At 41.9% G+C, this 20,929-nt stretch overlaps 1 protein-coding gene across 1 annotated transcript; it reads left to right on the top strand.

The window, feature by feature from the left end:
- Positions 1 to 239: 239 nt before the first annotated feature.
- LOC146057787 (chymotrypsin-like elastase family member 1) lies at positions 240 to 17,278 on the top strand. Its single transcript, XM_083169461.1, has 8 exons — positions 240 to 288; positions 2,248 to 2,345; positions 5,359 to 5,459; positions 8,345 to 8,470; positions 8,880 to 9,016; positions 14,626 to 14,771; positions 15,948 to 16,097; positions 17,163 to 17,278. Exons 1-8 carry the CDS (start codon positions 249 to 251, stop codon positions 17,169 to 17,171), a joined length of 807 nt encoding a protein of 268 aa, XP_083025587.1. The 5' UTR covers positions 240 to 248; the 3' UTR covers positions 17,172 to 17,278.
- Positions 17,279 to 20,929: the final 3,651 nt, after the last annotated feature.

Here is a 20,929-nt window from a genome sequence, read left to right as displayed (position 1 = left end):
GCTGCTGACTTTTCAAAAGTTGGAAGGTATGCTATTATATCTAATAAACTAATCTAATTAATTGCCTTGATCATGTCTAGTAAGTGTTGGTTTTGGACAATTTAGTATATCCTTGAACTAGTAACAAACAAATTATGATTAAAATATATAGTAGCATCTGAGAATATTCCCACCGCATGCTCCTTGTGACTGTATATAAAGGGTATTGTCAATCACTGTCTCCCACACAACACCGCAAGAGACATAAGATGCTGAAGCTCCTGTTACTCGCTGTCCTCGTCCTGTTTGGTAAGATGAGTCCCTGAGTGTCGCCTTACATACTGTCTATCAATCTTTTATGCTGGGCATGTCACACTTAACATCCCAAAAAGCAAGGTATAAGATTTAGTGGGCTGCGAGAAAAAGATAAAGCCTTATGTGACATTTTGAAAGATTTATAATTAAGGAAAAACAACAATAACATTAAATCAAAGAGATGTCAACTATCAGGAAGAAAACATTAAACTTTAACATTTTTTCCCCAATATTTCACATATACAGTATCTTTGCTGTCTCCAATTTTACAATTGGATATTATTGGATATGATAACTTTTACAAGTGAACCAAGATGAAAGTCCGTCAATCAGAATACTTGCCCTGCCAAACTACTGCAGTGTCATTAAATCTTTTCAAATCAGAAAAGACATTTGTACTGAATCATTTGCTATATAAGAACGGAGTTCCACAAGTTATGCTTGAGAAACCTATAAGACGCCCATTATTTTATGGTAACACAACTCTACATATACTTTAAGCTAGCTTAACACTAAGAAATAATGACATGGACACCAGCTGCTGGATTTTAAAGGTCAAGAAGAATTGTTTTGTTGACCTGATTTTGAATATGCTGTGGAGGATGCCAAAAGAAGGCGCTACCAAAAAACCAGCACCAGTCAACTAGATCTTATCTCAAAAAGGAGGTGGTTGTAAGGATACTTACAACCACCTCCAAACGGCATAACCTGCATTGTGTAGGTCTCACCAACCTTTACTTTGGCAAAGCATGGACACACTCGCACGGGAACGCCCATTGTACACCCTTAGGAGAAGAACGCATGTGCCGTCCTTCCAAAAGGGGTTGGCTTACAATGACCACTAAAGGATAACTTTGACCGCTGGCTAATAGCGATTTCCTGCCTATCTGACTTTAAAAAGCAGGCTGTCATATTATAATAGTAGCAAAATATAAAAATTGAGAAGAAAAAACTAAAAACTTCACAGCGGATGGGAGGGGCTTTCAAAATGGCAAGAGAAATGTGATCCATATTTCTTTGTAAGAATATCCTTAGGTCTATCCTATCTATGCATGTTTATATTGCTCTACGGTCAGATGGGGTGACGGGGAGCCGCACTGAGCAATGTGCTGAAGCACACATTGCTGACACACATGCGGTGCACCAGCAATGTGTGCTGAGAGATCTGTGCGAGAGAACACTGGCAATGACAAGATTGTGACTGCATGCAGTCAAGATCTAGTCAGGAGGTACTGTAGCTACGTGCGGGACTGTGCATTGCCTACACTTAGGGCATACACACGGAGCAATGGGTGCTTAATTTCTAAGTGATCTAGTCAGACCTCTTAGAAATAGCCCTCAAATAGCTGCACCCTTAGAGGACAGTAGAATAGCACCGCCTTCAGGAGGAGTCATAAGGAGTTATTCAGACCTGATCGCTCATCTGCAAATTTGCAGATGACTGAGTGCTTAGTCGCCGTCCAGGCAGTGAAAATTGCGCAAATGTTGCAATCTGCTATCCTGCAATTTAGAGGTAGATGTATGAAGCAGTGATAAGGGAGGAGAAGTGATAAAGTGCCTGGTACTTTATTACCGGCCAATCAGCTCCTGACTGTTACGTTAGGCTGGGTTTAAGAAGGGACAGTCAGGAGCTGATTGGCTGGTGATAAAGTACCAGGCATTTTATCACTTCTCCTCCCTTTTCACTGCTTCATACATCTACCCCTCAGAGAGAAGCTCCAACTTTAAGTTTTAGGGAAGGAGTTAATTGGAGTAATGGGCACCTTAACCTCTTGATCTCTAACTGAAACACTTGTTGGAAGCTGTAGTATAGTACCATTCAATACGGAACACTACTTTTAAGCAAAAGGTCTATGTAGCACCTACTAAGCAATAGGCACAGCTTCCAGAGCTGATAATGTGTCCCATATTCAGGTGATAACACAGTGACTGTATTTTATTTTTGATCTTTAGGACAATGCTTTGCTGATGTTCAGTACATTGAGGACATTGCAGACAATGCACGTGTGGTAGGAGGATCAAATGCAGCCAAAAATTCCTGGCCATGGCAGGTGAGTGGTGAGATTACTCCAAACGCTGTTATTTATTTATTTATTTATTAACAGTTTCTTATATAGCGCACACAGATTCCGCAGCGCTTTACAAAGCATAATTAGGAGCAAAAACACATATCAAATTACAGTACAAGACAGTTTAGGACAAGTACATGGTAAAAATGGATAGTTGCATCAGGGGACAGGACACTGAAGCAATCATCAGGGTGGCAGAGGTTTATATATTCTAAGAAAGGCACAAGAGGAGAGAGGGCCCTGCTCGTGAGAGCTTACATTCTAAAAGGGGAGGGTTAGACAGACAGGGGTGACACAGAAGGGAAATAGCTATAATCTGAACTAATTATAGGGGGGCAGATACTACAGTGATGATAATCTTAACAATTATCTTTTATTAGCTTAGTCTATGTCAGCTTCACTGAAACCTGCACCAATAATCATTCAGGAAAAGTAATCAATGGCTGAGCAGGCTGCTTGCTGTGTGGCTCTGCATGGCGCTGCATGGCAGTGTCTGTTCAGGGTGCAGGAAATGCGGCGCAGCACTTCCCTTGATCATAGACCATGCACACTGCATACCCAGCAACCATTGTAAATACCCAACTCTACATGTGCAGATACTAGAACTTTCTAACTAGGTTTTTGCTCTGGAAATAAGTATCTGAATACTATAACTTCTAGTACCTGCACACATATTATTGTTGATTGTTGCTGCTCATTATGGCCGGGATGTATCAACGCTTACCGCTGCGCTGACATCCCGTTTTCCCATCCGCAGTGCCCTCGCTTAATGTATTAATAAAGTTTCGCAATTTTGAAGACAAAAAACTCCGCCGGTTTCAAGTATCGCAGAGTTTCTGGTGCGGCTAACATTTGCATTGTGTTCAATGCAAGGTGATGCGCTGTGGAATGTATTAACATTCGTAGCGCAATGATCATCCCTGGTTTTGTTCGCCAAGTCTTTGTGGCGTTATACACTGTTGTGGCATATTAAATTAAATATATAAGGTAATTTTATTGTTTATATAATATATTGTCGCAAAACGGCGGCGAAACAACCACGATAAATAAACGGTAACTGCATCTTACACCCGCGAATATTGATACATCCCGGCCTATAACTTTCAGCAGACAGCCCCCAGCCTAATGTATTACTAGCGCAGGATGCATGTTTTGAGTATTACCATATATACTGGAGTATAAGCCTACTTTTTCAGAACATTTTTTATGCTGAAAAAGTCCCCATCGGCTTATACTCGAGTGAGGGTCCCACTTAAGTCAATAAGTTTTCCCAGTTTTTTGTTGTAAAATTAGGTGCCTCGGCTTATATTCGGGTCGACTTATACTCAAGTATATACGGTACTTGGCTTTAATTGATGTTGTGCTCAACTGGAGTAGGTGGAGCCTACAGGGGTCAGGACTGTAAATAAACTACACTATGACTGTGGGCTTTCTTTGGTTATTTACCAAAGTCTGCTCAAAACCAATTGATTATTGCAGTACAGTATATTCTAGCTGACCTGCTAAACATACCTTATAAGCAGCACAAGTGTAGCTGGTAACATAGAAATTAAGAATGCCACTATTGAAGTACAACAGAATGAGGGGGATATTTGTGAATTTGACACCATTACTGAGGATGTTGTTTAACCCCTTGAATGGTGGGTTTTGCTGGGGCAGGACAAACCTACCAGGGCAGGTTTGTCCTGCCCCAGCAAAACCCACCACAGAACATAGACACCCCCCCCCCCCCCCCCTCAACTCCCCTCCGGCGTGTGTATGCCGGGGCTCAGGAGGACTCGGGTGCCTGAACTCCTGAGTGCTCCTGAGTCCCCCTGAGCTGCCCCAAATATCCCGAGCAACTAATAGCGGCAGGGGCAGTGGCAGCGTGGGGGTATGAAAAGGTCGGAGGACACATACCGTCACGCTTCGGGTTGACGTTGATCGTGGCGTTGTGCTAACAATGGAAGGGCATTTCACATAATTAACCATGAGGGTGGGTTTACAATTAAAAATCAGGTCTGGGGGGCATTTAACATTGGGTCCAATGTAAAATCGGGTCTCAGGGACCATTATAATGGCATGCGATGCGACCGATTTTCAAAGTGCGTTAAAAACATCTTTAAAGCCGAAAATCGGGTCGGTCGGGTCCCATCGCATACCTTAAGTTAAGGTATGCGATGGGACCCGACGGGCGCCATGCTAGGAAACAAGTACCAAAAAAATCTGTTTAAAAAATACCAAGCATCAACTAGTTCCCCCCTTTCAGCTAGATCCCAGAACATGCAGTCTAAACATCCACACCTTCATCATCAATCTTCTCAATAATAATCAGAGAGTGACTCTTCCCCTCTATAGGATTGCTCAGAATAATCCTTGAGTGCTAGGCCTGCTCCTGTTAGGGAAGAAGACTACAAGTAGTTTCACAATTGACTGTGAAACTACCCCCCCCCCCCCTCCAGTGAGACAGAGGCAGAACTCTGTGAGGCAATGGAGTCATCTGCCGCTGGGCTCCTGCTCCCAAGGGGGCACCTCTCCTCCCCCTGGAAGTTTAAATCAGTTATTTAAAAGCCAATGATATTGCTTCTGTGGCTGAGTTCTGAAATATATATGTCTTCTCTATCTATCTATCTATCTATCTATCTATCTATACAGAAATATATATTTCATATAAGGTTATATAGGTTCGTATGTGTGTGTGTGTGTGGGGGGGGGGGGGGGGGGGGGGGCACCAGTATATATCTTGCCTCCGGGCAACTGGAAAGAACTTACGCCACTGCAGTGAGAAATCATGGGACTAAGGAGCTATCCCATCTGCACTAGGAGATCATTAAAAGAATATGCAGGATTTATTACTTTGTGTGATCTGAGAGCTGGTATACATTTGTGACTTGTTAACATCATGTAAAGAATCAATATAACTTTTCCAGATGGTAATGGTTTTCATAATAACCTGTACATCTTTGCGAAGTAAAGCCTCAACCCAATCCAAGAGTAAAAATGTTTTATCTTCTAGGTATCTCTCCAATATATCTCTGGCAACAGCTGGTACCACACCTGTGGAGGCTCACTGATCCGTGCTAACCGTGTGCTGACTGCTGCTCACTGCGTGGACAGGTAACAGCTCATACAACAATATCAGAGTAAATGACTCTTATTGTGATAGCAAAACAGTTCAAAAGGTCATGTTTCAGAAATCAGAAGACCATTCTATAGTGTTAATAAAAATTAAAAAAAACAAACGTATGTTGTACTCATGGATCAAGGTATTTATTTGCTTTGCCAATACCAAAGGGTTGACCACATCTTGAAATAATATCACTACTTTTTGGCAAGGATACTTGATTCTAATAAATCGTGTGTAATATCTTTCTATTCAAATGCCACATACTGTATTACAGTATAAGAGATCATTGTGGCCAAGTTAGTAGCTCAGGTTGCACAAAGCATGACAATGCCTCCTCCAGTTTTTATTGCTGCAACTGCTGCTGCTACTCAAAAATGTGAGTTTTCCCAAGAGACACACTGTGTCAACTCAGTTCTCTTGTAGAGGAACAAACCAAGCACTTCAGCCACAGAAGTGACAGTCCCTGTTGCTGAAGTGCTTGATTTGTTAAACTGTGCATTTCCTTAATAATATACAACATAAGGGTGGCTCCCAGGACAATTCTTGCACTACTTACTTTATCAGCTCCTACCTGCCATGTCACAGGCTAGGTTTGAAAAATTACAAGTAAGAGCTGATTCGCTGGTGAGTTATCACTCTCCATTTTATCACTTTTCAGAGCTTAGAATATCTCGCCCTTTAAATGTCTTTATTTGCTGATGCATGTAAGCTAAAATAGGACATATCTCTAAAGGGGGTGGTTGAGACCTCTTGCATGCTAGAAAAGGTGCTTTGCCCTCAGAGGAAGGGCATGGTATTGTGGCATGCCACATTTCCATTGCTCTGGGGGTGGGGGTGTATTATCCAGCATGCCCCAGGCTGCTGGGCTGCTTCAGCCCCCCCCCCCCCCCATACTGTTTATATGCTGTGCATAAACAAGAGGCATCCTTTCAGTATTTACACCAACCTCCGCAAGCCCACGGAACACTATGGTTCATAGGTGGGACTCTGGGACAATGGCTGAAAATCGTGATGCTTGTGAGGTATGTTACTTTACTGTGCACACACCTACTACGACCACATTTTTGTATGCATTAGAAGTTTTGAAAATAATTACAAAACACAAATGACTATGCCTCCAACTTATTTACTATAATAAAGGTAGCCCTGATTCCTCTCACTTTCATCAGTTACATAATAAATAATACATCCTATATTATAATATAAAATAGTGACATAATAATTGATCATATTAATTGACCGTTCCACTGATCTTCTTCAATCCCAACTTCAAAACCATGCCTTGTAAGTGATTGCCCCTTTATGAAAACCTCAGTGGCCGAACTCGGAGGCTATTACATTTGGCCGCTGATCTCATTTCTGGACTATTGGCAACTATGAAGAAATTAATGAGGTTCATAAAGTTTTTAAATGCAATAGTAGGAATTTTTATAAACCTACTGCATGACAATTCAGAATGAGGCCATGTATTGATGATATTTGGACATAGCGCTGTAAGACCGAACCTACCGTGCTGCTTCACTGCAATCTGTATCTAAATTACCATATCTCTATGGGCCAGCTGTATCACGCTTAAAAAAGTGATGAAGTGGAGAGTGATAAACAACCAGCCAATCAGTTCCTACCTGTTATTTTTCAAACCCAGCCTGTAACATGACAGTTAGGAGCTGATTGGCTGGCTGTTTATCACTCTCCATTTGATCACTTTATTACGCTTGATACATCTGGCCCTCAGTCCTAATACAAAATCTAAATTTTAGAGAGTAAAGTACCTATTTAATGCAGAGCACTGTACTGAATGATGTTGTGAAACATTTGCATTAATGTGGATGCAAATTGATGTTTCAGGCTAATTATTTTAAGATACCTGACAAAAAAATTGGGTACTTGTGTAATATCTGGGTGCCCGATGGTTTTATCACATGCCTTTACTTAAGGTATGCGATGAGACGCGATGCGATAGTTTTTTTCGGAAAAATCGGTTGCATCGCATGCGATGTGATGCAACCGACCCGAATTTTACATTGGACCAAATGTTAAATGGCCCCTCAGACCAGATTTTACATTGGGTCCAATGTTAAATGCCCCCCCAGACCCCATTTTTAATTGTATACCCACCCTGATGGTTAATTATTATGTCAAATGCCCCCCCCATTGTTAACGCCACGCCACGATCAACGTCAACCCAAAGCGTGGCGAGCGAAGCGAGCCTGTGAGGGGCGGCAGTACGCGTCCTCCAACCTTTTCATAACCCCACTATTCATGTCGACATGAAGTTGATTTTATAGAGAGTGGCGAGCGCAGCGAGCCACCGAGCCCGAAGCGTGGCAAGCACAGCGAGCCCCGCGAGGGGACGTGGAATACGAGCCCGAAGTGTCGCGAGGGGACGCGGAATACATCTTAAGTAATCCGCTGTGCGTGCCACGCTTCGGGCTCGGTGACTTGCTGCGCTCACCGCACTATATAAAATCATCTCCACACCGACGTGGATAGTGGGGGTATGAAAAGGCTGCGCTCGCCACGCTTCGGGCTGACGTTGATCGTGGAGTGTCGTTAACAATGGGGGGCCATTTTACATAGTAATTACCCATCAGGGTGGGTATACAAATAAAAATGGGGTCTGGGGGGCATTTAACATTGGGTCCAATGTAAAATTGGGTCTCAGGGACCATTTAACATTGGATCCAATGTAAAAATCAGGTTGGTCGCATCACATCGCATGCAATTTGGTCGCATGTGATGCGACCGATTTTTCCGACCCGATGAAAAATTTGGGCGCCCAGTTATTACACAAGTACCAAAAATTTTATTTTTAGAACCTGGTATCTCTACAAACAGTGCACTAAGTCTCTGCTTCCTTCTGTCTGTTGTTTAGAGTTGCCACCTACCGAGTGGTCCTGGGAGATCACAACCTGAGCGCAAATGATGGAACAGAGCAGGTTATCTCAGTGTCAGGCATCCGTATTCATGCATCCTGGAACACCAACAACGTTGCTGCTGGGTACGTTTCTGTCATGGGTAAAATATAGTTTGCACCTGAGTAGATTAAAGTAAAAGTATTAACTGTTTTGTAAATCACATTTCCACACACAACAATAAGGCTTCCTTTTCTACTTTCAGTTACTGTTTATCATCAGGCCAATGTTTTACTTTGCTTCCCTGGGATATGACACAAAGCTGATCTCTGGATATAACTGTATCCAGTACAGAGATTACCACCGAGCTTTGTCATAATCCAGAGCAGCCATGCTGATTATATAGTACATGGAGATAACCACAGAAGAAAGATTAAATAAGTATTTAGCATGTTACAAGGAGATATACCTTATTTAAGCAAAAAAAAAAAAAAAATACAATTCTTGTACAGGTATGAGATCTTACTATACGTTTATTTCTCTCATCCCATACAGCAATGATATCGCTGTCCTCCATCTGGCATCCAGCGCTACAATTAATAGCTACGTGAAACTGGCTACACTGCCCGCTAGTGGTGTTGTCCTGGGCCACAACCACAACTGCGTTATTTCAGGATGGGGAAGAACTAGTAGTAAGTTATCTTATAAAGCATCTGTAATTGGTTGTCCAAAAAGCCAGTCTGTGTAGTAGCAGAATGATGAGGTCCCACTGCTAGGACTACCATTTAAGGCACCATGTGCCCCCTAACCTTTGTTGTCTGCAATGTACGTACACTGCTTCTTGGGTTGGGTTTTTAATAGAGAGCTCCCGGAAATGTGACATGGACACTGTAGCCAGGGCTGCCGAGGGGGAGGGGGGGGGGGGGCGGGTACTAATTACCCGGACCTGGGCTTGCTGGAGAGGCCCAGCAGGGGGGCCCTGATCTGGCCCCCCTTCCCCCTCCATCCCTTTTGGGGGTGTGGCCTAATAGCGGGAGTTGGTCGCACCTTCCGTGATAAGGCTGACTTTAGCATAGGGCGGAGTAAAAAAAGTTGAACTTGAGATATTCAAAATCGGCTAGGGTGGAAAAGTTGTGACTTGACCTGAATAAGAAAATTACAAAAGCATTTTGCTTTAAGTCAATATCTTCTGTTCCAGCAGGACACCTAAAGGTTCGCTTTTTAGATGAAAATAACGAAACGTATGAAGAAGCTCCAATCTACTTGTAGTTAAAATTATGTCAGGACGTCTTAGACTGGTTCATTAATATACCGTACTTTAGCATAGTATAAAAAGAGTACGAGTTTGTCCTAGTGCAAAGTTACTGACTTTGGCAGGAGAAAAAAATCCCTGCGTCTGTGTCCAGCTGCGGGGCTGAAAACTCCATGCCAACGTGTATAATTCGTACCCCCACTATCGAAGTTGGCATGGAGTTGATTGGGGGACACAAACGCACGGCGCCATGCTGGCTCCGTGAAAGTATACAAGTACCTTTATTTATTTTTAGGGAGGATGCTCTGTAATTGAAGTGACCAAGAAAAAAAACTTGGGGCAAAAAAATCAGGGTAAATCCCTTTTGTTTGCTCTTAATAGAATAGTGCACCCCTGTGTCTTCAAATGTCCAACTCTTTACTGAATGCTGCAGTAAGTTCAGTAAACATTGCTTTACGCCCTGTTATTTAGGTACAGTAATTTAAACACTTTAATTGTCTTTAACTGTCTTTAATTGTGGCAGTTTATTTTAAACATGTTTTGCATCCCCTATGCTGGGAACATGATTGGCCTGCATTAGAGCATATAATTATGCAAAAGATTAGCCAATATATTAACAGTTAAATATGTTAAAGTGCATTATGCTGTAATAAACAAATACATCTCATGTTAAGGAAAATAAAATCAAGAACATTGATTAAAAAATAACAGACTTCAAAGATGCTGTACATACAGTATTGTCTTCTTAAGGTACCCATACACGGTTAGACAGGGCAGTGCGATGAGATGCGCGCTCCCATGCACATCCTATTGCACAGCACATAAAGTCTGAGCTGCCTACTGTAGATTGCACCCTATCTAGTACAAAATGCACGGTGCTGTAGTACATTATATGCTTTTTGTACTAGATGCTATGCAATCTAGTACTAAAAGCTCAGAGTTCATCGCACTGCGTATGGGCACCTTTATTGTTTTCTTATGTTGCGTTTTGAGTTCAGTTTTATACAAACCACTTGTGATTGATGTCCACTATTATTAGACTGTTAAATTGGTTCAGTAAGCACATAAAAAAGTATTGCTGATCAATCCTGCCTAGTAATTAACACAGTGATTGGCATATACTGTATGTACTGCTGGACACCAATGATAGAATGAATAACTCTCAATAGCATATCCAGTAGACTTTGGTATTATTTTTAATACACACAATATATCTTATTTTAAAATTCTGGCTTGAACGTTGCGGTGTAAAATTTTTGCATAGCATATGGGCATAGGCGAATCTAGAATTATGGTAATGGGTGGTCCCAGATCTAGACATAACAGCAGGGGGACCTTTGCGCGGCGCAGCCGCGCGCCAAAAAGGGGGCGTGGCCTCATGGGAAGGAGGCGTGGCATCACAAAAAGGGATGTGGTATTACACTTTAGACCATACACAGTAATGCCTATTACACATTTTAGCAAACTCTGTAATACCCATTACACATAAAGCCACACGCCGTAATGCCAATTACACATAAGGCCACACACCATAATGCCCATTACACATTGTGCCACACATCATGATGCCCATTACATACTATATAACAAACCGTAATGCCCATTACATATTTGCCACATAAGTGCTGCTTACCTACGTGCTCATTGCTAGAGGGTTCTTGCTTGATGGCACCATAGTACCCATTACACATGATGCCGCACACCATAGTACCCATTACACATGATGCCGCACACCATAGTACCCATTACACATGATGCCGCACAACATAGTACCCATTACACATGATGCCGCGCACCATAGTACCCACTACACATGATGCTGCACACATAATGCCCCTTACACATGATGCTGCACACATAATGCAGCTTACACATGATGCTGCACACCGTAATGCCCCTTACACATTAAGCCACACATTATGCATAATGCCCCCACATACCGCCACTTCTAGCGTCCCTTAAGCAATGCCCCCAAAAGTGCCACTTACTGTAAATTTTTATATGAGCCTTCGCTGCTGTTGCTGCAGGGAGAGATGGAGAGCGGTGCAGCTGCTTCTATGGGGAGAGGAGCAGAGCGCAGCGCAGAGCACGCTCCCACTCCCCTCCTGGTGTCCCCTCTAGCCGAGTGGACATTTGAAATATTGTGCGCGCTGTTGTTGTGCGTGACATCGGGGGAGGACGCCGGGCGCCGGCACTACATGATTAAAGGGGGGGCGGGCTGAGGTGAAAGCGGGGAGAAGAATTGGAGTGGAAGCTGCAGGGGTGACAGCTGTATTCAGAGCACTGCAGGTCACGGCTGTTTGAAATAATACCCCTTTCACAACAGAAAATGCAGGGATTTACCCGGGAATATGGTCCCAGGATCATGCAGGGACATTCCCAGGCTGACCCTCAGCCTAGACCCTGCATTTTCTGGTGTGAGGGGGAGAGACAACCACTCCCCTTCTCCCTACCCCCCTTTAACCAACCAGCTATATTTTCGGAACCAACTGACCCATTTAAATGAGACCAGTATCATATTGAAGAACTTTTGAGTTGGCTTCGAATGATTTTGGTCCCGTGAAACTGGGCTGTTTGGTTTCAGAGAAATCTGCCCTCAAAGAACATAAACAGTCATGAAATGACATTTAAGAAATGAAAAAAAAAAAAACGGTTTAACCTCAATATCCCTGGAACCAATTAACCCATATGGATCCAGCATGGTATCAGATTGAAGGCCCAGCGATTTGGGTTCGACTGAGATCAACCTCGAGCTTCAGTGATGCCGAAAGGGGGAACTGGCAGCCGTTGAACTGGGTGGGGGTCAGAATTAGCGGGTCCCATGTTATCCTATAGGGAAAACGTTCCAGATTTGCCTGGCCGTATCTCTGGTTTCCAGGGGGCTAGAGACACAGGGCTGGGCTCGTTGGAAAGCCCCATCCCTCAGCTACACAATGGGCTAATGGGTGGTCCTGTGCACCCCCGGACCACCCCCTAGATTCGCCTATGCATATGGGTATGGTATGACTTGTTGACATTCAGCATGTCTTCATGGATATGTCGACCATCCCTGGTTAAATAGTGGTCTCTTACCATTTCTCATTGGCAGCTCCAGCTTCTCAGTAGACCTGTAATAGTCTTGCATTCTTGTATTCAACCCCAGTGCCAAATTGCCCACCTAGCTCTTCTGGCACATGCTCCCAGCATAGGGGATGCAAGGGTGCACTATTCTATTAAGGGCAAACAAAAGGGATTTACCCTGATTTTTTGCCCCAAGTTTTTTGGTCACTTCAATAACAGATCATCCTCTCCAAAAAAAAAACACTTTTGGGTGAAAACACACAATATTCACAATTGTGCACTGGCCATGAAAACGGGTCAATTACCAGGGATTTTTTTCCCCAGCAAAGTCAGTAACTTTGCACTAGGACAAGCTTGTACTCTTTTTTACGAAAGTATATTAATGAACCACTCTAAGACATCCTGACATAACTTTAAATGGATCGCAGCTTCTTCATACTGTACGTTTCGTTATTTTCATCTAAAGAGTGAAACTTCAGGCCTCTTGCTGGAACAGAAGATATTGACTTAGAGCAAAACGCTTTTGCATGTTTCTTATTCAGGTCAAGTCACAACTTTTCCACACCAGCCGATTTTGAATATCGCAATTTCAAAATTTTCACTCCGCCCTACTGTAGCATTCTTCCCAACATGATCCATTCCAGGAGGGACACAATGCTCTGTTTCTGGCCTTCCCTCATTTAAACAGGTTAATTGATAAGAAAGGTGCTTCACCACAGGTGATGGTAATCATAAATCATCTAGCCCTTTAATAGGATTGAGTGAGTAATAGGATTACTATGCTAATCCCCTACTGTATTATTCTATGTATTGTATTGCTGCTGAGAACAATAGGATAGCCATGGTGAGTCAAATCCTAAGGAAGATAGTTGAGAGGGGCTCCATCTGTATATATAGATAATACAGTATATAGATAATAATACATATGTAACAGTATCAGTAAAGACTGTGCTAATGAGCAGGTGGCTGGAGGGATATGCACACACATGGAAAAATGGTCATGTGACCACAACTAGAGGCTGCCTAATGAAGGAGGGTTAGGCTACAAGGGGAGGGTTAATGGTTTGGCTGCAGGAAGAGAGAGTTGGGGGCAGGGGAAAGGTAGGTATATCTACCTATCTGACCACTGTTGAGATTCAGGTTAAATGCAGGCTTAAAGCTAACCAGCCACATAGGGGGATATTCAATGTCTGCCAATATTTCCAACAGCAGAAATATCATCAGTTAAGGTATTCAATCCTGGCCAGGACTCCCCTGCTACAGGCCCGCCTCCCTGTGGAGGGGAGTCTGTATTGCCGGAAACGGGCGTGGATTGTCGAATCCGTGGGCATTTCTCAACAAAATGGCTGCGCTTTCGACAATCCTTAGACTTTCCGACACTCAACGCCGGAACATTGAATTCTCGCTGTCAAGTTACAGTCGAGTGAAGAGAAAATGGCCCGGGACGTTCCGACAGTCAGAATCCCGTATTCAATACACCCTTTAATATATGTAATTCATAATTGTCCCAGTTTAAAGGGGCGTTATTGCAAACCTATGTATTTACCATGCAGGAAATAAACACATTGCACAGCAATTCATTTTAGTGGATACATGTCACATAAATTGTTTTATATTGATTAAATTTACATTTTTTGTAATATTTTAATTTTTTTGATTTTATCTTTAGAAATCCCCTATATTTTCAGCAATACCAACAGAGTAAAGAGTGTGCACATTATCTGATTCACATTATATTACTATAGGGGTTACTTTTACTAAGATGGGTCTTCTATTGATAATAGGAAGTTGCCCATAGTAACCATCAGATTCTATCTCTTATCTTCTAGAAGGTGCTAAATAAATAAGTCGAATCTGATTGATTGCTATGGGCAATATCCCATTTTTAATATAACTTTTATATTTGTAAATATACCCCACAATGTCTCTTTTTACAGTGTCACTTGCCAGTTATAGTGTACTGGGAATAATTATAATCTTTTGTTCCAGCCGGTGGATCTCTGCCATCCATTCTCCAGCAGGCCCCTCTGCCCGTGGTGGCCCATTCAACTTGCTCAAGCAGCTCCTACTGGGGCAGCACTGTCAAGACCTCTATGGTTTGTGCTGGTGGTAATGGAGTCCAGGCTGGATGCAATGTAAGTCTTATCGAAATGCTGATTTTTACCAGCATTGCTCTGCTATTCATATAGAGAAATAGACATCTAGATTATATAAACAGTATTTTTAAGTAATTTGTTTTATATATGAGTGTGTACTACACATAGGGGGTTATTCTGGATGATTCACAAGGCTGCGAATTTGAAGCCTTGCAAGTCCACCAAACCCCATCTTGCGAATGGTGGCCTGGCCGCCAACCACTCGCAGTGTGTGTTCACACGCACTGGCTGCAAATGGATGTTTACCATACTGTAACCATGCATTCACAGGCTGTGGGGGAACACCCACATCATTCCATGGTCACCAAACATTGAATGATGTGGAAGGCACATGCACATCTGAGGTTATTCTGAGGTAACCATAGATGTGCGTGGGTATTCTGAAGGAAGTGGGCGGGTAGCTGACATCCGGTGATGTCAGCTACCTGCCCCTGGTGCCCATGTCACCGTGCGATTTCCATGGGAACGCCCAGCATTGGAATCAAGACATGTGTAAAATAAACCAGACATTCTGAATATTGGCATTAATATGGAGAAAAGACATAAAGGATGAAAGAGGGAAGTATCTTAACTAAATTGACTATTTTGAGGTGTTAACAAGGAGTATATGGAGAGAGGTTTGATAAACATGACCTACCAGGGACATTTTCAGGGTCTGATGTCATTTTCTGATGTCAGCTGCGAGCTTGTGTAAACAAATACATGGCGGCTGCATAGCTATTGCTGTGTCCAGTAAGGACCAGCCAATCCGCTCTTAACTGCAAAGTTACATCTTTGTTTGAGAAATGACAGTTAGGAGCTGATTGCCTGATCCTTTATCACTTGTTCAGGTTTAATACATTTGGCACAATGGTTTGGTAGTTCATATGGGCTTTGGTTCCAGACCATAAAAGCAAATGCTGGTGCAAGTGCATCAGGAGCAGAGAGTAGAAGTTTAAAATGTTAGTCTTAAGGAGGGAGGTGATGTAGGTTCTTATCGGGTGATGCTTTATGTTCTAAATAGTTGGACAGTTCTGAATAAAGTATGGAAAGTGTTAGCTGTTGTCACATGTCACTAGACGAGCAGTTTAGATGCATTTCAATATTTTCACTTAAATCTTTGAATGAAAAAATAATGAATTATTATCACCAACACATTTTTCATATATATTTAAGGGAGATTCTGGTGGACCCCTGAACTGTGTAGCCGGTAGCAAATATGAAGTCCACGGTGTGACCAGCTTCGTGTCCTCCCTTGGATGCAACGCCTACCTTAAACCAACGGTGTTCACTAGAGTATCTGCCTTCACTTCCTGGATCAACAGCGTAAGTAGTTATTGGAACTTATAGACAATAGCGTATTTCTAGACCATAGAAACGGATTTCCTTTTCTACATCTATATTTTTAAAGTGCTCACAAGTCACACAGGGCAAATAACGTCATAAACACTTAGTTTACCTGAGATGGAAGTGCCTATTTTAATGTGTTTAAATATAGGATAATGTAGTTATTAGACACAACCTATAACCCATCAAAGTATCAGACTTCACTGTATAGAACACACTGCTCTTCATCTGCAGTATGCTAAGTTCTGCTTTCACAAAACAGCTTATATAGTATACATGAGATACATATGGATAACTGGCAGTCAGGATGCTGGTGGACAGAACACAGAGGCTGGAATCCTGAAGGAGGGAATCTCAATTAGTTAAGAAGGTATACTTATCCTCTTCCTGCCCCAACCCTAAACGTCCATTCTAATCCTAACCCTCTCCCCCCCAGGTTCCTACAGCCTTACCCTAACCCTCCCTGCTAGTGCCTAAACTAATCTCCACACCCGGCCGCCTAACCCCTTCCTGACCCTAACCTGTCCTGCATACTTACCAAGCTGTCGGTGTTCCAGCATTGACATCCTGATTTTTTTTTCATAATTCTCGCACCAGTGTTTTGACGGCATCGGTATACTCAACACCGGCATCCCGACTTCCATGATAAAGTACACAATAAAACGAATTTTCCTTTAGCAACTAGCTTACCAAAGATGGAGAGCAATATTCTCTGCACTGAGCCTTCACAGAGTAAGGCCAATTTGTAGTGAATAAGAACAATTTATGGTGCGCAACAAAATCTGAGAGAAGAGACATACGCGGATTGCATTTTTGATCGTTCTAGACACACTTTGTGGAGAACTGAAATATAGGACATCAAGAATATTTAAACTGGACTTAATAATAGAGGCGTGTCAACAGAAATAGTCAAGAGCACCAATATACTGTAATACATCTGAAATGTCTTCATGTAAAAAAAAAAATTAATAGGAGTATGCTATTGTTAAGTAACAATAAATTATTATTTACATTGACCACCTATTTATGTTGTCTATCTTGCAGAACATTTAAACCTGCCCGATGTGATACAGAATGAAGAGTTGGTAACATCAAAGCTACAGTATCTATGGGAAATTATTCCATTTCTTGTTATGAAATCAAAGAGATAATAAAGACAAAATTATTATATTATTATATGTCCTTCATTTTGGCTGTCATTTATTTGACTTATTTGTAAAGCTTCAAAAGGGAAAATAGCAAATGACAAATGAGAGATGGACAGAATAAAATATATATAATATCTAAATCTAAAGCAAAAGTCTAAAATAGTATACAACAATATATACTGTAACACTCTCCATCAAAAACATACTCCTTTTATTGCTTAAAGAAGGTTGCCCCATACATGTACCTACCTTTACATGGGCGTAACTGTGCAGGGTGCCATTACACCCCTTGTGTTTGTATACCATTAACATGTTCAGTACAAAATAATGTAGGCAAATAAAATGGCAACAAACGTCCCTACTTGCCAAATGGCTGGGCATTATATCATTGGCCTCCTTGGGTGGTAATCTGAGACGGCGCCGCATGTCCAGTCTATCTGCCGACCATCATCTCTTTCCATTTCCTGTCAGGTACTAAAAATACCAGTAATTGTTCAATAAAATGTAACATTCCCAATAAATAATAGTACCTACCTAGCAATGGAGCAGCAGCAGGGTTAGTGTTGTCCCTGCAGTGGGGATAGAACAACACTAACCCTAATTTCTGGGGGGATTGCAGGGGACAGCTCGGCCTAGCATTACTCAGCAGGCTGTCCCTAGTGCACGTTAGGTGCGCAGTTCGTACATTTAAACAAATGTAAACCTCCCCAGTTAACTAGTGTTAAGTGCAGAAAAAGCACTTAACGCTAGTTGATACATCTGCCCCAATGTGTAACTGAGTGACAAGGTACTGTATATCCCCATTATATGGCAATATTGTATGAACAGCGTATTATATGCCTAACGTATACAAGATTGTAACATGCCCAGCAATTGGACAGTAATTAATATGTCTTTCCTACAGTTATTGGGGGGGTATTCAATCTTTCCCCCTACTGGGGAAATATAAGCACTCACCCATTCAATGCCGCCTTTAACGTCAGATCCAACTTTTTTTAAATGCAGGCACGGATTGTTGAATTCACTGCCATTTTTCCGACATCCGATACATTTTCTCACATCCAAAGACTTTCCGACAATAAACAGTGGGAACATTGAATTCCGACTGTCGATTTTCTGTCGGATCAGATGGAAACGGGACAGGAATCCAGCTGTTGGGAACGTTCCGAGAGTCGGAATTCCAGATTGAATACCCCCCATAGCCTACAAGGCGGATTCAATGGAATATACTCCAAAATCTCAGGTGTTCATTGTGTTTTTTTTTTTTTTTATATTTAGTCTTTATTCGTTTTTGACATGATTATACAAACATTTTTTTTTTTTAGCTTTCATTTCAAAATATTACAATAATTTATACAACACATTAGTAAAAAAAAACATTTATACAAACACATACTTATAACCCAAAATAGATCCCACCCCCCACCCACCCTCACCCTCCCTCCCCCCTCTTGGTTGGTCTGTTCTATTCCAATATTGCCTCTGCTGTCTGTTTTTACTCATCCCAATTCATCTCTATGCCTTATAATTACTTCTGATTTCATAATTTGTGACTAAGTTCGAGTGCTGGTTGTTAATTTTAGGTCCTGTAATTTATTTATCTATTATTGAGTGCTGTGAGGTGACAATCTAATGAATTCTTACCTATATTAAATTAAATTGTGTTATGAAGGAGCGGTGCTTCACTTATTTTGAGCATTCAAAAGCGCAATTTTCTACTATACAATAAAGTGCCAAGTGCGAATTACGTGCTTTGTTTATCTTATTTAGTGGATATTTTAACTCTAAATTAGCTTTTATTATTATTATTACAAATACAGTGTATATCAGCATATTGTGATTAGTCCAAGTGTTATCTTTTTTTTTCCCAACAACTTATTTACAAACCTTTCATATGTGTTATGTTCAAATACCCATCCCCTCCCTCCCGCCTAATCATAGTATCCCCTATAATTTCCTGGTGTTCCAATATTTTGTGCCTTTCCACCTATCCCATATTTTTTTTATATTTACTTATAGTGTTCCTACTCAAATGTAGACCTTTTTCCTGCTCAACTGTATAATTAACCAAGGCGATCCAACTATGGAAATCGGGACCGTTTGTTGCCATCCAGGTTCTTGATATTGATACTTTAGCTAAGGCACATAAACCCTGTATATACTTTTTTACCCCTTCCTCTATTCTACCGCCCGCTATTATATTAAGTAGACAACATTTCAGGGTGAGTAGTTCTTTAGGGATCCCTGTTTGTACCATAGTATCTATTACCATCCCCCAGAATTGCGCCACAAGTTGACATTCCCAGAGTAGATGAAGGAATGTACCCGTGGCTGATTTGCACTTCGGGCATATCGAGGAGACTCTACCCCCGAATTTTACCAGGCGGGTGGTTGGAAGGTATGCACGATGGAGGATATATAGTTGTACTTGCTGCACCCGTATAGCATTTGTGGCCTGGGGCACTGATGTCATCGCCACCTGCCATTCCTCCTCCCCCATTGGTCCCACTTCTTCCTCCCATTTAATTTTTAGTTTAGTTAAGTACTCACTCGACTCTTCCCTTTTCAGGGTTTTATAGATCTTTGAGGTAGAGCTACTTCTATCTCCCTTTTTAATTATTTTTTTTATTGGTGATTCGCTAAAGTTTGGGGATGAGGCGGAGAATCGTTCCTCCAGTATGCTTCTCAGCTGGAGGTAGCGAAAAAAATAAGTTTTTGGCACGCCAAACTCCTCCCTCAATTGGAGGAAGGACTTGAGACTGCCTCCCCCATAGAGTTGGCTTAAGTTCCTAATAGAGTACAATCCCCACACCTCCTTCAGCTGAAGGTCCTTAGCTGCTTCCCTCATCCGCCTATCCTCTAAAGGATATTCTGGGTCTGTGTCTTTGTGCTCCACTACCCCATTTGCTTCCTTCCAGATTTTAATAGCTTGCTTGATCATGGGCGGGTCTCTAGCTTGTGTATACCCCTGAAGGAGTCTAGCCAGTGGATTGATCCCCGGTGTTGATGTGTTTACCAGAGCTGTAACCATCTCTGTGCCCTGATCCTGACACATCCAGGCCCTCAGCTGGACATGTTGGGCTGCAACATAGTACCCCCTAAAGTCCGGCAACCCCAGGCCCCCTTCTTGCTTATCCTTCATTAGAGCTTTTAATTGTATCTTAGACCTGGCGTTATTCCAGATAAATGATGTCATAATACTGTTTATTTTCCTAAAGATTGTCTTGGGGAGATAGATTGGAGCTTGTTGAATTACATATTAAATTTTTGGGAGTATAATCATTTTGAGAAGGTTTATTCGACCCGTCACTGTTAGGGGCAGTCGACTCCAGGTTTTACATTTTTTAATAAGATAGTCAATTAGTGGTTGGATATTCAATATAGTAAATTCTTTTGGGTCCTTGGAAATCCAGATTCCCAGATATTTGAATGCTGGAGCCCACTTCAAAGGAAGTGGATGAGGGGGCGGGGGGTTTCCCGTCTCGTTAACCGCTAGAATATGGGATTTACCCCAATTTATTTTTACCCCGGAGTACTCACCAAATTCATTAATTGTTTTTAATACTACAGGTAGATCCGAGATATAGTTGGAGAGGTATATTAATAAATCATCCGCAAATAATGACACTATATCCCTTCCCTCTCCCACCCTAAGCCCCCTGA

The sequence above is a fragment of the Crinia signifera genome, chromosome 2 (genome assembly GCF_055691185.1).
Source record: "Crinia signifera chromosome 2, ASM5569118v1, whole genome shotgun sequence".
Classification (NCBI taxonomy): domain Eukaryota; kingdom Metazoa; phylum Chordata; class Amphibia; order Anura; family Myobatrachidae; genus Crinia; species Crinia signifera.
The sequence above is the reverse complement of the archived record's forward strand: the minus strand, read 5'-3'. Positions and strand labels throughout refer to the sequence as shown.